Genomic DNA, 15,491 nt, shown 5'->3' with positions numbered 1-15,491 from the left:
GACCATATGGAGCTTACCAGTTCGAAAACCACCATTTCATCCCCCAAAATATCCAGGTCTCCCAGCAGATCCACAGATAAACCAAACCCCCGTCAGTTCTTGATGTGATCATTTCAGAATCAACACTTTCTCTTCCGAAATCGCCTACACACCAACAAAATCTCCTAATCTCGAGCTTTGCTTTCATTTTTCTGTCCTTTGAGTGCGCAGATTTGGATCACTTACAAGTTGTTCTCTGGTCCTTCGAAGCGCAGAAACTTCGTTCCTTTTCCGGCTGTTTTGATCCAATAATTTCCCCTGAAATCCACGAATTGTTCTCTCCAAAGCTGAGCTTTTCGAGTTTTTCCATTGCTTGGGGCGTAAAATCCCTCAAGCTGGCGAATCTGGCGCGTCCATGGACCTGCCCGAGAGCTCTGTCTCCCATGCCGCGGCTCAGACCGAGCCGACCACGCGCCGTCTTGGCGCGCGCGGCCTCGTTGACCGCGAGGAATTTGTGCGGCTTATCGCACAATCTCTGTACTCGCTGGGTTACAGGAAGACGGCCGCCACGCTCGAGGCGGAGTCCGGTGTGCCACTGTATCCCCCGGAGCACGACCGCCTCCTGTTCGACGTAATGTCTGGTCGCTGGGACGCATGCACAGCAGTTATTGACTCGCTTGCCGGCATTAGCGACAGGAACCGTGCGGTTGCGGAGTTTTTGGTGTGGAGAGGGCACTTCTTGGAGCTGCTGGGGATTGGAGATGATGGGGTACGTCTTGCGACGGAGGTTCTCTGGCGCCGGATAGCCCCTCTTGGCATTGACAGAAGATGCGTGCACTGGCTGGCACGTGCAATTGTCTCGTGCGAGGGGGCGGTTGCGCCAGATGCTGTGGCTGAATGGAGGATTGGCCTTTTCTTGGATTTGGTCGAGGCGTTGCCGCCATGGTTACGCGTGCCAAGCGGGCGGCTTGAGCATTTGGTGGAGACTGCAGTTATTCAGCAGGTTGCTTCGTGTATATTTCATAATCTGCCGGATGAGGTCACTCTATTTGAGGATCACAAGTGCCTTGAAGAGCAGATCCCTTCCGAGTGTGCGCAGGTGCGAGTTTTGGTGATTCTTGGTTTCTCTTAACTGTTTCCTAATAAATGGTCTAGCCTGCGAGGAGTAGCTCGGTATTTTTAAAGTTTGTGAGAATACTGCAGTATTTAAACTTACCTCAGTTTTATGCCAAACTCAGAAACTAGAGTTATTACTTATCGGAGCAGAACTGACTACCAGAACTTCTTCTGACTAGTTCTCATAGGACACTCAAGTATGCTATTTATATAAGATCTTTAAATTTATTTCACATCATGTTGCTGTATCTGCAGCTTCATCCCTCCCTATGTTTCCTTTTGAAGGCTTAAAATTATCATTCAGAAGGATTTGTTATACTTCAGAAGTACCATTTGCGCTTTTCCTCCTGTGAAGCAGCATTTGTATAATTTTAGAATCTTTATACTGGAAGTATGTTCTAAGAAAAACATTGTATGCGACATAGTTCATTTGTTTTCAAACTGCTTCACCTGCTTGTATGACACTTTCCATGGCCATCTTCTAATTTCACATAAAATTTACTGTGGGTAGATGTTCTTGTGTGTTTCAGACATTGTTCGACCCTCAATGACTTATGGTTTATGATATACAAAACCAAGATCCACAAAGTTACTAATTTTGTTTTTCAAGAGGGGACGGCTTTCCGTGTACACGAAATGACTAGATACCTTTCATGCTTAGGGATTCGGGAGAGGGATACTTGAAACTTCTATGCCTGTTTGCAGATATTATGTGCTCATAAGAATGAAGTGTGGTTTGTAAGATTCTCAAATGATGGAAACTACCTGGCATCGTCTTCAAGTGATTGCACGGCCATCATATGGAAGGTATGGTTTTACACATCCCAACAATGTCCTGAAAAAGTTATGTGGTGTGTTACTCGAGTAAATAATACCACAACTGTATCTTGTTTCCTAGTGGTTTAGTAATCAATTAGTTGTTGATATATATAATCTTATCATTTTACTTACTTTTGAACCATAACCATCCGATTCAGACCACAGTAAACAGTCTGGTTGCTCTGCTCCCAGCTATGCTTGATATTGTAGAATAACACATAAAGTGAATTTACTGTCACTCTTACAGTGATATTTTAACTGTTAGAACATTGCCTAAACTTAGCAGTACGGACCTTGTTCCAAACTGCCCAGAGTTAGACAAGATGGCCGCATTAAGTACTACCTACAGTGAGTTGGTCTTTCAGTTGAACTCTTGGAGGTATAAAATCAACCTCTACTACTATAAACACACAGCTTACTCATCCCTTTTCGTCCATTGGTTTTGAACCGTGAGATCGCCTATCAACGTCTCAGATTAACCCCCTCCTATCCCTCCCAATCCACGCATCACTGAACGAAGAAACGAAACTGCTCCCCACGCCGCATGCCCTCCAACCGCTGTGCCACCACTTCCCCCCCTCCTCCTCGCATCGCTGCCGCCCGTCTCCTATATTGCTCCGCCCGCTGCGCCGCCTCATCTCCTCTTCCGTCCACTGTGCCGCTTCCCCTTCCCTTCTGCCCGGCCTCGGCGCGACGGCCGGCGTCGTCCACCGTCGCTGTCTCAGCTGAATTTTGTGTAACCTTGATAATTGAAATTTCTTTGTCTGAGAATGATAAATCACATTTGACCTTTCTGCCCTGATAATTGAGCAATCAAATTTATTAAATTGAAACTACTATTAGCCCTGGCGAGCAACAAGACATCATTTTATAGGTTTCTTCGAGTACTTTACAAATTAATGTATTAATAGTTGGTAATCAAATTCAAGTATCCGCCTTGTAAGACAAGATCCTGAACATTTGTTTTTTGCAACAATGCAAATGAAGTTTTTACTTTTTGTTGTTTCGTGGCATTGCACGGGCTCCTTGCTAGTTGCAACTTACTTGTATTATGGATTCTCTTTGCCTGTGCTGAATCTGACTATGAATAGAACTTCTACAGACCTTCGAGCCTGTCAGATATCTTTGGCTGATCATTGCCCAGAACTTCTTTTATGTTAGATAATTTTCTTCAATGAGGACAGGCCATTCAATTATAGATTTTGAAAATAAACTAGTTTGTAGATGCCTGCCAGTTGTCACTGATCATTGTTGCACCTTTTACTGATTAACTGCACCAATCCACCTTTTGAAAACCGTTTTCATTGTCCAAGTAGATCTTAAATTACCATTGTTAAGTATATCCATTCTAATGTTGCATATGAGAGTTGATCAATCTGACTATTTCTTCCCCATCACTTTTAAATTGCATTGCTAATGTGACTAGATTTGGATCACAAATTGTTATGGGTCAAGTTGTTGTGCGCCTCTTGGGTAAGGGTCCAAGATTAGTTTAGTGCACTAACCCCTTATCAGCTGGCTGGGTCTTCCATATTATGCTTTGCTTAAGAAATATAACAATGCTATGCTTACATAATGTTTGCCACCTAGCAGACACTTACTCTTTCCGACTAGTAAATATAATGTTTCTAGTAGATAACATCATATCCTAACAGTAACTTGATTGTTAAGGAGTCCCAATAATAGCCTACCTACTATAGATAAGATTCCAAATAACTAATCTTCATTCTCGGAACTAGGAAATGGAGACATGTCCTAATCCTTGATGAGGGCCATTGATGCACCATACGTCAGTATGAACAGCAGTACAAGTCAGAGTAATCTTTATACACCCTCTGTTTCAAAATAAAGGTGTATTAGATTTCGTTAAGACAAGGCTTTGACCAAGAATTACTTTGATATGTGTTTTATATGACATGAAATTGGTGTCAGTAGATTCATTTTCAAAATTAGTTACCTATAATTGTGATTTATAACACATAACCGCATGTTAACCGAGAAATTGTTGGTCAAAGGCTTGTCTTAACAGAACCTTATGCACCTTATATTTTGAAACGGAAGGAGTATAATATTGATGGTAAAGGATAAATGTTGGACAATTGGAGACCATATTAATTTTCAGAGCACAAGTTGCAGTAATTTTGTTTGTCCATACTTTCAGTGATTCAGTCTTTCTATTCAGATTATTAACTGTCATCCTCTGTTGCAACTTTTTATGCAATGATAGGCAGATGGGACTATATTCAACTGATTAGTGATACAAACCTGGGCTTGGGAAGATCATGCTTCTCATGTGAGATCTTGGTCTTCTTTCTGGTTTGTTCATATGCTTCATTTTAACTGGATCTGTGAAGATACTTAATACAGCTACCTGCATTAGTGTAGCTACACATTTAAGTCCATGCACAAGTTGATAAATATTAAGTTGATCAATGGGGCTCATGAAAGACCTATCAACCGATCTATTTATGCTAATTAAACTTCATCTGTACAAGGGGCATGTGAACAAAATGTGTTTGTACACCTTAGAAGTCGACGACGGTCCATATATCTCTTCTACACGTTGTAAGATGTGCCAGGAGTCTAGCTGTGTCGCCAATGCCCCCCTTATTTGTAATCATCATTAATGCCTCATATTGTAAGCTAGATGTGAGACAAAGGTGTAAGTACGTAAAGTGCAACATACATTTCCTAGAACGCTATGAGGTGTGAGGTTATAAGGTAGAACTATGCAGCATTTTGTTTTTAAATTATCCTTGCAGCTTGTATAATGGCCCCGAAGATGTTTATAATATAGTAATTGTTTAACTACCATTTTGCAAAGAGCACATATGTTTTCATTCACAAGAATATTTTCTGTTGATTATTGGCACCTAAATTAAATCTGTATATACGTCTGTTCTATGTTTATGTTCATTTTTCCACTTGTATTGCAACTTCAAATTCTTGTCATGTCTAACCCCCAGAGATGATTTTAGGTGGAAGAAGATGATACATTAACCAAGAAGTACTGCCTCGAGGGTCACAAAAAACCTATTTCTTTTGTTGTGTGGAGCCCAAATGATAGAATGCTGCTCACATGTGGTAATGGGGAATCTTTAAAACTGTGGAATGTTAAGACTGGTGAATGCTGCCATAAATTTGGAGCTTCAGTGGACCGCATCATCGCTTCATGTGCATGGTTTCCAAATTCAGAGAAAATAGTATGTGCCAGCTCTGAACCTGAAAGTTCTCCAAATGTGATCTTCACTTGTGACCTAGAAGGTCAAGAACTGGAAGTGTGGGCTGGAGAGAGAATACCTAAAGTCAGTGATCTTGCTGTGACACCTGATGGCCAACATTTAATCTGTGTATGTCCTAATGAAATCTGGATCCGAGAACTTCGGAAGGGGCGGGAATGGAAAATTCCTGAGCGGGAGATGATTTCATCTCTTTGTGTCTCAGGTGATGGACAGTCAATGATTGTCAACCTTAATAGCCAGGAAATTCATTTGTGGAAAACCAATGGAAGTTCTAGCGTGCCAGATAAATTCAAGGGGCACAAGCAAGGAAAATTTGTGATTAGATCTTGCTTTGGGGGATCAGACTCTCTGTTCATTGCTAGTGGCAGTGAGGATTCACAGGTATATTCACTTGTGGAACATAACCTGCATAAATTCCATGATGAGGCATACAAATGAAATGTAATCGTTAGCCAACCTCCTTTGCATGAGCTTGTTAGGTGGGATTTGGGACAAAACATCAAACATGGAAGACTGGATTCGAAATAAATTGGAAGAGCAAACATCTGTTTTTTTGCTCTTGCTGAGTGTCCCCGTTTCGCTGATGTGTAGAAATATTCTGCAGGTCTACATTTGGAAACGATGCATGGAGATGCCAATAAAAGTCTTGCACGGCCATTCGATGACTGTAAATTGTGTAAGCTGGAACCCTACCAGGCCCCAGATGTTGGCCTCCGCAAGTGACGACTGTACTGTTCGAATATGGCTAGCGCACAAAGCTCACAATTTGACTTGAAAAGTTTTGTATGTTTCCCTGTAAATAGTTGTACATTTGTACTGTATGCACAAACTAGTACAGGATCTTTTCTCCTCCCTCTAAAGAGCTTTAAGGTACTTCAGAGGTAAACTATGAGCAGCCACAAATAGCAGGACAAGTTATCTGTGCCATATCGGTTGAAGTTTTGACAGCCACTCTGTAAGAATCATCGCAGATGCATCAGAAATTTGTACATGTGTATGTACGCCTTATGCCTGTGCAGTTAATGCTGTCAAACCTGCTTTGTTCTATATTTCTGCCTATATTTAGTGATCGATCGACGACAGACAGAAACACTGTCGTTCGGGGCTCCACCCGCCTATTGGGATTGTTGTCAGCCAGACTGGTTTCAAGATATCCTCCGTCAACGTGGAACGATGGAACTGTGGCAAGTTGAGACGTGATCCAATCTCGAAGTGTTGATGAGGACAATCCAAAGGTTGTAAAAAATGCTCCATAGTTATGCTGGTTATTACTTCTACAGTGTTCTACTAATAAATTATGAGAGAGATGCCATGTTCTTGTCTCATGTGAGCAGAGCCTAAGCTTTGCTACAAGTATATTCATGACAATATATTGCATCCACAAATAAAATAAAATATTAAACCAAGACTAACCAACAAAATCCTAGATACTCAAGAGGCTTTTATTGAAGGGAGAAGAATAGCTAACAATGTCACAATTGCCCAAAAAATAACTCACTCTTTTAGTCTGTCCTCTTGGAAACAGCAAGCTTTCATGCTTAAAATTGATCTTACCAAAGCCTTTGATAGACTTGAGTGGAGTTTTCTCATAAATGCTCTCCATAAGCAAGGTTTCTCTGATCATTTCACTGATTTAATCAAACATTGCATCTCTAATTCTAAATTTGATGTGCTTATTAATGGCAATCTTCATGGGAGCTTCAAAGCTTCTAGAGGCATCAAACAAGGATGTCCTCTTTCTCCTTACTTATTTGTTATTCCTATCAATGAGTTAGCTACATGCTTACAGGAGGAGTTGCAAAAAAGAAATTTGAACGGCATTGTGTTTGGGCCAAACTCGCCTCCTGTTTACTCTCTCATGTTTGCAGATGACTTAATAGTCTGTGGACAAACCACAAGGGAAGAAGCAACGACCATTTGGAGCACTTTGCAACATTTTTGTTCTCTTTCAGGTCAAACTCCTAATTGGGCCAAGTCTTCGGTTTTGTTTAGTAAGAATGTGGTGGATGCGCAGAGGGACATCGTCAAAGGTATTTTTAGAGTGGTAGATATGAAACCTGAATCCTTCCATTTAGGCCATCCTCTTATATTGCCTGCCAAAAATAGAACTACTGCTTATGATTTTGTCTTAAACAAGTTAAAAAGTAAACTTAATGGTTACAAAGCTAACAAGATTTCTCATGCGGACAGACATGCGGGCAGACTTGTTCTAATCAAATCAGGTTTAACCGCTCTTCCTGTGTACTATATGTCTTGTTTTCCAAGAAAATGTTGGCTAAAATGAATGCTGTGATAAGAGACTTCTGGCGGACTGGTGTTCAAGAGGAGAATCAAAAGAAGCCCCTCTACCTCAAGGCTTGGGCTGAGATTTGTAAATCCAAAAAAGAAGGTGGTCTAGGAATTAGAAATTTAAAAGCTGTCAACAAAGTTATTCTAGTTAATTCTGCTTGGAAAATTGTCACCACTAATCATAGCACTACAGCAAGGATCTTAAAATCTAAATATTTTCCCTATACCTCTTTCTGGAAAGCGCCCACTAATATTCCTAAGTTCGCTTTCTGGTCTTCTATTCTTAAGGTGAGGGAACCTCTTATCAATGCTGTTACTTTGCAAATATCCAAAGGTAATACTTGCATTTGGTCTAGTCCTTGGTGTCCTTTTTGGAATAACATTCACGATAGTCTTTTTATCCAGAATTCTGGTTTCCTTTATCCTGCTACGATTAAAGATCTTTGGATTCCTAATACAAAAGTTTGGAATATGCAACTTTTAGTTACTCTCTTTGGTCAACAAAAAGCTAATATTGTCTCCCAGATTCCTATAAATGCTAGTGACAATGAAGACATCTTAATCTGGAAACACACACCTTCAGGAATTTGTACTTCAAAGAGTGCTTACCAGATTTTTAGCCCAGGCTTTTATGGCCTTAATGCAGGTCCTCATCAAATCCTCTCCGAAAAATCAAGACATATCATTCACGTGATTTGGTTAAACAAGGATATGCCTCCAAGAGTCCAAGTTTTTGGCTGGAGGCTTATGAGACAGGCCATTTCTTCAGGATGTAGAGCTGCAACAAGATCTTTTCACATTGATAAAAAATGTTGCAGGTGTGGAGCCGATGAAAACGACTTCCATTTGTTTTTCTCTTGTCATTTTGTTCATGCAGTTTGGTTTGCGTCGCCGTTGGGTTTGAGAATGGAAGGTTTGATTGCTCAAGGTGTGCATGAAATTGAAGATGCTCTGCACATCATCATGATGACCCACAAAACAGAGCACTCCATTCCCCTTGTTTTTAATATTCTTTGGTCTATTTGGAAAGCGAGGAATGACCTCCTGTTCAACAAGATTAATAGCTCTCCTATGCAGATTCTTTATGAAGCAAAAGCCTTAACTTATGCAGGTCAAGAGAATCATAAAGAAAAAGGAGATGGACACGCTCAGTCGAGGCATAACACGGAACCAAGTCATAGAAACTTCACCATTTCATCTCCCATTGACAGTAGCGGAATATCTTCAGGGCCTACCTTCTTCACGAATGATTCCTGGAAGAATACTTGTACAAATGTGTCTCCAATTTCCTTTCAGCTTCACAAGCGTCGCATGGCTGAAGGACCTAACATTTTTACTGATGCTGCTTGGAAGCCCCCAGCTTCAAATGTGTCTCCAAATGTGTCTTTTCTTGCAGGTACAAAGAGTAAAGCAGGCATTGGCATCTTTATGCATCGGATTGGAGAACAAAAGTATTCTGTTTTTGTGAAGACTTCCTCATTTGCAGGTTCAGCACTTGAAGCGGAGGCTCAAGCTCTAGAACTTGCAGCACATATTGGAACAGCCATGGGAGTACATTTCTTAACTGACAGCAATGTTCTTGCTGAAGCTGTGGTAAAGAGAGACCCAATCAAGCATCCAGGACATTGGTGTATAAGGCCAAATCTACACCAGATTCTCTCGTATATTCAAAACTTGGATGCAAGAGTTATCAAAATTAGAAGAGAAAACAACAAGATAGCTCACAGGCAAGCTCAGAATGCTTACAAGCTCCATAATGTTCAAGCTTGCTTTTATAGTTGTGCAGGGTTAGCACATAATCCATCATCTTGCCCTGTAAAAACTGTTATCAGCTCTCTAAATGTGCAGGTTTGCACATTATTGTTAGTGTCATGTTTATGAAGTAATAAAATCTCCTTTCGCAAAAAAAAAAGACTAACCGCATAATTAAGTTTTTGGTCCCTTTGATTCCCACATGTCAAGAATCCAAGATTTGGAGAATGGTTTCATGTCAGTCCTGCATCCCCTCCTCTCTTCATCACACCATTCAACGCGAGAATAAATTTAGGAGTAATAGAGAACAATTAAACAATCTCAATGCAAAATCATATATAGAAGCCATAACAAGTACTCTAATTTATTCTTAAACAACAAAGTCATCGGTTGCTAAAGGAAGATATTTGAAACTCAAGTTTTTACAGCGTAGCACCACACTGCAATCGCAGACGGTTGCTTCTTTATTCCAACGCTGTCGCAACCCCCAAACATGAGGGCATGTTGACCATGAGCTGATTCAGAACCACTGAACTCGTCAACGAAATCAGGGTTGTAATCAACATGCCGCGGATTCTTCTCAAGTGATTACTAATTGGCAGCAACCCGTGACTTCTTTACCCATTAAAATCTTGTTCAACACGTAGCGTACGCTAACGCGAAGGCCGTGAACGCAAGAACACATTTGTCTAATCACTCTCATGGATTCTTCTAAAAATTGTACTCCTACTACTTGTCAAAACTATCAACAGTTTATTTATTCATTGTCTACCGTGAGTCGTCAGAGACTCAAGAGGTAGAGGCCAAGGACGGCAATGGAGAGCAGCATCAGCAGCACCTGCGGCATCTGCAATGGCGACATGGGCCGTGCCGGCGTCAGCGGCTTCAAGGCGGAGTGCTCCCACCAGTTCCACTCCCGCTGCGTCTCCGGGAGCCTCCGTCTAGTCTGCCCGCTCTGCAGCGCGCGGTGGCGCGAGCTCCCGTCCTTCCGCTCGTCCAGGTCCAAGAGCACGCCCAAGCCGCCACCCGCGCCGGCGGCCCTGCCGTTCTTCCGGCCGATGGAGCCACGCGTGTTCGACGACGACGACCCCGTGCTCCGGCCGCCTCGGCCTCCTCCTCCCGGTGACCGACGCCATGGGAGTCCGGGCGCCACGTCCAGTGGATCATCAGCGGAGGTGGTGGCGCTCACCACGCACTGCCAGTACTCTGCTCTTGCGCGTGATGCGGCGCACGACGACTTCGCCGTGCTCTTGCACGCCAGGGCTCCGGGAACCGGCGCGCGCGCGCGTGCGCCGCTCGACCTGGTGACCGTGCTGGACGTGAGCGGCAGCATGGTGGGGATCAAGCTGGCGCTGCTGAAGCAGGCTATGGGGTTCGTGGTCGACAGCCTGGGCCCCGCCGACCGCCTCTGCATCGTGTCCTTCTCGTCCGGCGCGGCCCGGCTGATGCCGCTCGCGCGCATGTCGGACGGCGGGAAGGCCCTGGCGAGGCGCGCCGTGGAGTCCCTCGCCGCGGGGGGCGGGACCAACATCGGCGCCGCGCTGCGCAAGGCCGCTAAGGTGTTCGACGACCGGCTGCACCGGAACGCCGTCGCCAGCGTCATCCTCCTCTCGGACGGGCAGGACACGTACACCGTGCCCAGACGCGGCCGCGACGACGAAGTCAACTACGAGGAGCTCGTGCCGCCTTCGTTGTTCATGGATAGTAGCACCGGCGACCGGTCGTCCTCCGCGCCGGTGCACACGTTCGGGTTCGGGACCGACCACGACGCGGCGGCGATGCACACCGTGGCCGAGGCTACGGGCGGTACGTTCTCCTTCATCGAGGACGAGGCGGAAGTCCAGGACGCGTTCGCGCAGTGCATCGGCGGGCTGCTCTCGGTCGCCGTCCAGGGCCTGCGCGTGGACGTCGCGTGCGCGCACGCCGACGCGGGCGTGCGCGTCCGGTCGGTCAACTCCGGCCGCTACAGAAGCCGCGTGGACGCGGACGGCCGCGCCGCCTCCATCGACGTCGGCGAGCTGTACGCGGACGAGGACAGGCGGTTCTTGCTGCTCCTGGACGTGCCAAGAGCCCGAGGCGCCACCCCCGACGACGTTATTACCCACCTGATGAAAGTCACCTGCGCGTACCGAGACGTGGCGACCGGACGGGTATTCACGAACGTGGCCGGCGTGGACGCGGCAGTGCCGAGGCCCGCCTCGTCCTCGCGGGCGGTGAGCGGGGAGCGGTCGGAAGAGGTCGAGCGGGAGCGCGTCCGGCTGGAAGCGACGGCCGGCATGGCCGCGGCGCGCGTGGCTGCGGAGCGGGGCGCGCACGCGGAGGCCGGGGAGATGCTCCGCGGCACGCAGCGAGTCGTGGCGCGGTCGGGAGACGCCACGCTCGCGGCGCTGTCGGGCGAGCTGCGGGAGATGCGCGCGCGCGTGGCGGACCGGAGGCGGTACGAGCTGTCCGGGCGCGCGTACGTGCTCGCCGGGCTGAGCTCGCACGCGCAGCAGCGCGCAACGTCGCGGCAGGTTCGCTCTTGCGACGGCGAGCGCGAGACGATGACGCGCCGCGGCGGCACGGCGATGTCTACGGCGTCGTCCTCGTACGTGACGCCGGCGATGGTGGAGATGATGAACCGGTCGCGGAGATCGCGGGAGATGACGGCGCGGGTGCAGCAGCAGCGGTCAAAGAGCGCAAACTACTGAGCCCACCGAGGTAGAGGATTAGGATTGACAGACAAAGAGTGTTGGTTCAAACTCGTCAATTTTCTTATTTGTATCATGGAGTATATATACTGCTCACTCCGTTTCTAAATACTTGTCGTAATTTTAGTGTAAATTTGTACTAAAATCACGATAAATATTTAGGAACGGAGAAAGTACACTACATTGCTGTGCCAGCATCCAGATGAACTTATTTGTGATACTTATTGGCAAATATATTTTTCCGAAATATAGATGACAATGTAAACGCACAGGGCGCCGTCCTAAAACGAGACACCACGAGACATCAACATGGGTTTTGATTCAATTTTGGGTTGTGGCACAAACCCTAACTAATGATGATTCTCTCCGTGACAGTTTGTTTCGTAGGCAAAAGAAATGAATATACTTTGCATTGATTTTCGATCTTGAAATGCACAAAATTAGGACTTATCTGGTACGGCCAGAAACCTTGCTAGCTAACGAGCTAAAATTCGGGTTATGATTTATATGCAACGGATTGGACGAATAGTATGTGTTTTTCGCAACAAGGTGATCAAAGATGAGTGGTTTGTGCATTTCCTCAAACAATGAGTGACGGTGAGGAATTTCATTACTCTTTTGCCTTGGTTCTTGGTTGACCTAAGCGTGCAAACTAGGCCACATCACTAAATATGGTGTCTCTTTTTGCGGTGAAAGTATTGCGTCTCTTTTGTCCTGATGATGCGGGGCGAATTGGTTGGAAGTGACCGGACACGCCACAAGATATGTACACATCATGCGAGAGATGCACATATCGATCGACTCTTTCGTGTTTTTTTTTTCACTACGCATACGACGATTTGCTGTCCGACGGCAGTACGGTAATTGATCTGACTTTGGCCTAAGATTGAGAGCCCATTGAAGATAGAAATTCCAAACATGCATGGAAATAACGTTTCGCTCTGTTTCCGGGCCGGCTACGCGCCTTCGAATCCGGACAGATTCGTAAATCACTTTCCGCGTGACCCGGTGAGGCGGTAACCCCCGACGTGCTATATATTCACGCCGATTTCATCCAAATCCAAAAACGAGAAAAGTAGGCCCCCAGAAACGCATCGCTCTTTCAGATAGAGATCTCGTGCTTCATCCATGGAGGACGCGAGCGGCGATGTGTGCGCCATCTGCCTCGGCGGCTTGCTCCGCGGCCAGGCCAACTTCACGGCCGAGTGCTCCCACGCCTTCCACTTCAGCTGCATCTCCGCCAGCGTCGCGCACGGCAACCACGACTGCCCGCTCTGCAAGGCCCACTGGACCGTCTTGCCGGCCATTAATAACCCGCTCCCGGCCACACAACCCGCGCCGTTCCCCTTCCGTCATCAAACGCCGCCGGCGCGACGAACCGCGTACAACGACGACGACGAGACCTCCGTCCAGGCGCAGGCCGCGGCGGCGGATTTAAATACCAACGGAGGGCTGGTCGTCCTCAAGACGCACTGCGAGTGCCCGGCGCTCGCGAGGGGCGCGCCCCGCGACAGCTTCGCGGTGCTCGTGCACGCCAAGGCGCTGTCCGCGGCGGCGGCTGGCGAGTCGGCACGCGCGCCGCTCGATCTCGTGGCCGTGCTCGACACGAGCGGCAGCATGACGGGCCGCAAGCTGGAGCTCCTGAAGCAGGCCATGGGGTTCGTCATCGACAACATGGGCTCCGCCGACCGGCTCTCCGTGGTGTCCTTCTCCAGCGACGCGGCACGTCTGATCCGCCTCGCGCGCATGTCGGACGCGGGCAAGGCCGCGGCGAAGCGCGCCGTGGGCTCCCTCGTCGCGGGGGGCGGCACCAACATCGGCGCGGGCCTCCGCGTCGCCGCAGACGTGCTTGCCTGCCGCCGGCACAGGAACGCCGTCGCCGGCATCATGCTTCTCTCCGACGGGCAGGACACATACACCGCGCCGAGGTACAGTAACCACGGCGCTCGTGGCAGAAGTAATAACTACATGGGCCTCGTGCCGCCTTCGGTAACGTACACCGGCGCCGGCGACCGTCCTGCGGCGGTACACACGTTCGGTTTCGGCGCGGACCACGACGCGGCGGCGATGCACACCATCGCCGAGGCCACGGGCGGCACCTTCTCCTTCGTCGAGAACCAGGCGGTCGTGCAGGACTCGTTCGCGCAGTGCATCGGCGGCCTCCTCACGGTCGCCGTCCAGGACGCGCGTATCCAGATGGCGTGCCTGCACCCTGGCGTGCGCGTCCGGGAGGTCAAGTCCGGCCGTTACGGCAGCCGCGTGGACGAAGACGGCCGTGCAGCGTCCATCGACGTGGGAGAGCTCTACGCGGACGAGGAGAGGCGGTTCTTGGTGTTCGTGGACGTGCCGAGAACCGAAGATACAGATGACGTCACCGAGCTGCTCAAGGTGAGCTGCACTTACCGAGATGCCGCGACAGGGCAAGCGGCCACAGTCGCCGGAGAAGAAGCTACTGTCCGGAGGCCGGTTGAGGTGAGTGACGCGGAGGTGACCTGCGTGGAGGTCCAGCGGGAGCGCGTCCGCGTGTCGGCGACAGAGGACATGGCGGCGGCGCGAGAAGCGGCTGATCGCGGCTCGCACGCCGAGGCCGCGCAGATACTGCGGTCCCGGCTGCGGGCCACGGAGGCTTTGGAATCAGAAGAGTACGGGGAGCTGGAGGCCGAGCTGCATGATTTTATCGGTCGCGTGGAAGACGAGCGCGAGTACGAGCACACGGGTCGCGCGTGCTTGCTGTCCGGCATAGGCTCGCACGCGCAGCAGCGTGCGTCGACGAGGCAGGTGAGGATTAAAGGGAGCGGGCGCGTTTTGCAGTCCGCTCGGAAGGGGACTGCATATGCCACTCCGGCAATGGAGAAGATGGTGAAGATGTCGCGAGAGCAGCGGCAGGCGGCGCCACCGCCAAAGAGGAAGTCCATGGGCAGCAGCCGGAATGAGAAAGCGAAACGTACCAAAAAAGATTAGTATATGCGCACGACTACTATTTAGTGTAGTGTGTGGCAGCAGCTCGTTCCGAACTTTTTATTCTGAATACCGAATTTCACAATAGACCAGATCTTTGCAAACATAATTTCTCTTTGAACTACTTCCGGATCCGGAGGAAAGGAATGGTATATTTTACTAGTAGCATTTCGTGGCAGAGCTAATAAGTTTTTAAATCGGGACCTTTGGCCTTTTGCAACCTGAAAACCTCGATTGCAACATTTTCTTGTTGCATAATTCACCGTTTCTAAAAATATGGTGTATTTTGTTTTCTTTGACCGATCATTTGACTAAGAATTACTCTCTTAATATTATTTTTAAATAAAATTGATATGATTGCACTCATATTCAAAAGTACTTGTATATGATTATGATCCATATCACATAACTCACATGCTGATAAAGTAAACCTTGGTCAAAGTGTCGATCAAAAGAAGCAAAATACGTTATATTTTAATAAGCCGAGGAGTACTGCAAAAAAAAAACATAAAAAATACGTGCCATACTTTAGTCATGCTCATGTGGAAAACGAAATCAAATCAAATCCTCAAACCAACGGCTCGGAACACAGAAAACAAATGCACGCAACATTTATATATGGCATATGCATCTAAAAAAAATACAT

At 47.5% G+C, this 15,491-nt stretch overlaps 3 protein-coding genes across 3 annotated transcripts; all 3 read left to right on the top strand.

Moving 5' to 3' along the window:
* Positions 1 to 6,203, top strand: LOC100828210 (WD repeat-containing protein WDS homolog). Its single transcript, XM_003573972.4, has 4 exons — positions 1 to 1,078; positions 1,801 to 1,902; positions 4,893 to 5,537; positions 5,761 to 6,203. The coding sequence occupies exons 1-4, from the start codon at positions 395 to 397 to the stop codon at positions 5,929 to 5,931; spliced, it is 1,602 nt and encodes a 533-aa protein (XP_003574020.1). The 5' UTR covers positions 1 to 394; the 3' UTR covers positions 5,932 to 6,203.
* A 3,642-nt stretch (positions 6,204 to 9,845) lies between these two features.
* Positions 9,846 to 12,288, top strand: LOC100841043. Its single transcript, XM_010236494.3, has one exon. The coding sequence runs from the start codon at positions 10,013 to 10,015 to the stop codon at positions 11,885 to 11,887; it is 1,875 nt and encodes a 624-aa protein (XP_010234796.1). The 5' UTR covers positions 9,846 to 10,012; the 3' UTR covers positions 11,888 to 12,288.
* A 677-nt stretch (positions 12,289 to 12,965) lies between these two features.
* Positions 12,966 to 15,073, top strand: LOC106865434 (uncharacterized protein sll0103). The gene has a single exon (XM_014900609.2). It carries the CDS (start codon positions 13,016 to 13,018, stop codon positions 14,846 to 14,848), a length of 1,833 nt encoding a protein of 610 aa, XP_014756095.1. The 5' UTR covers positions 12,966 to 13,015; the 3' UTR covers positions 14,849 to 15,073.
* The last annotated feature ends 418 nt before the right edge of the window (positions 15,074 to 15,491 follow it).

This window comes from Brachypodium distachyon, chromosome 3 (assembly GCF_000005505.3).
Source record: "Brachypodium distachyon strain Bd21 chromosome 3, Brachypodium_distachyon_v3.0, whole genome shotgun sequence".
Classification (NCBI taxonomy): Eukaryota; Viridiplantae; Streptophyta; class Magnoliopsida; order Poales; family Poaceae; genus Brachypodium; species Brachypodium distachyon.
Note: the sequence above shows the minus strand (reverse complement) of the source record. Positions and strands in the feature narration are given on the sequence as shown.

Bases quoted from the DNA above. Each gene is read 5' to 3' on its own strand.
- LOC100828210 (XM_003573972.4), top strand. From the start codon at position 395: ATGGACCTGCCCGAGAGCTCTGTCTCCCATGCCGCGGCTCAGACCGAG. The intron at 1,903-4,892 runs GTATGGTTTTAC...AGATGATTTTAG, and splicing joins GCACGGCCATCATATGGAAG to GTGGAAGAAGATGATACATT. The intron at 5,538-5,760 runs GTATATTCACTT...AATATTCTGCAG, and splicing joins GTGGCAGTGAGGATTCACAG to GTCTACATTTGGAAACGATG.
- LOC106865434 (XM_014900609.2), top strand. From the start codon at position 13,016: ATGGAGGACGCGAGCGGCGATGTGTGCGCCATCTGCCTCGGCGGCTTG.
- LOC100841043 (XM_010236494.3), top strand. From the start codon at position 10,013: ATGGAGAGCAGCATCAGCAGCACCTGCGGCATCTGCAATGGCGACATG.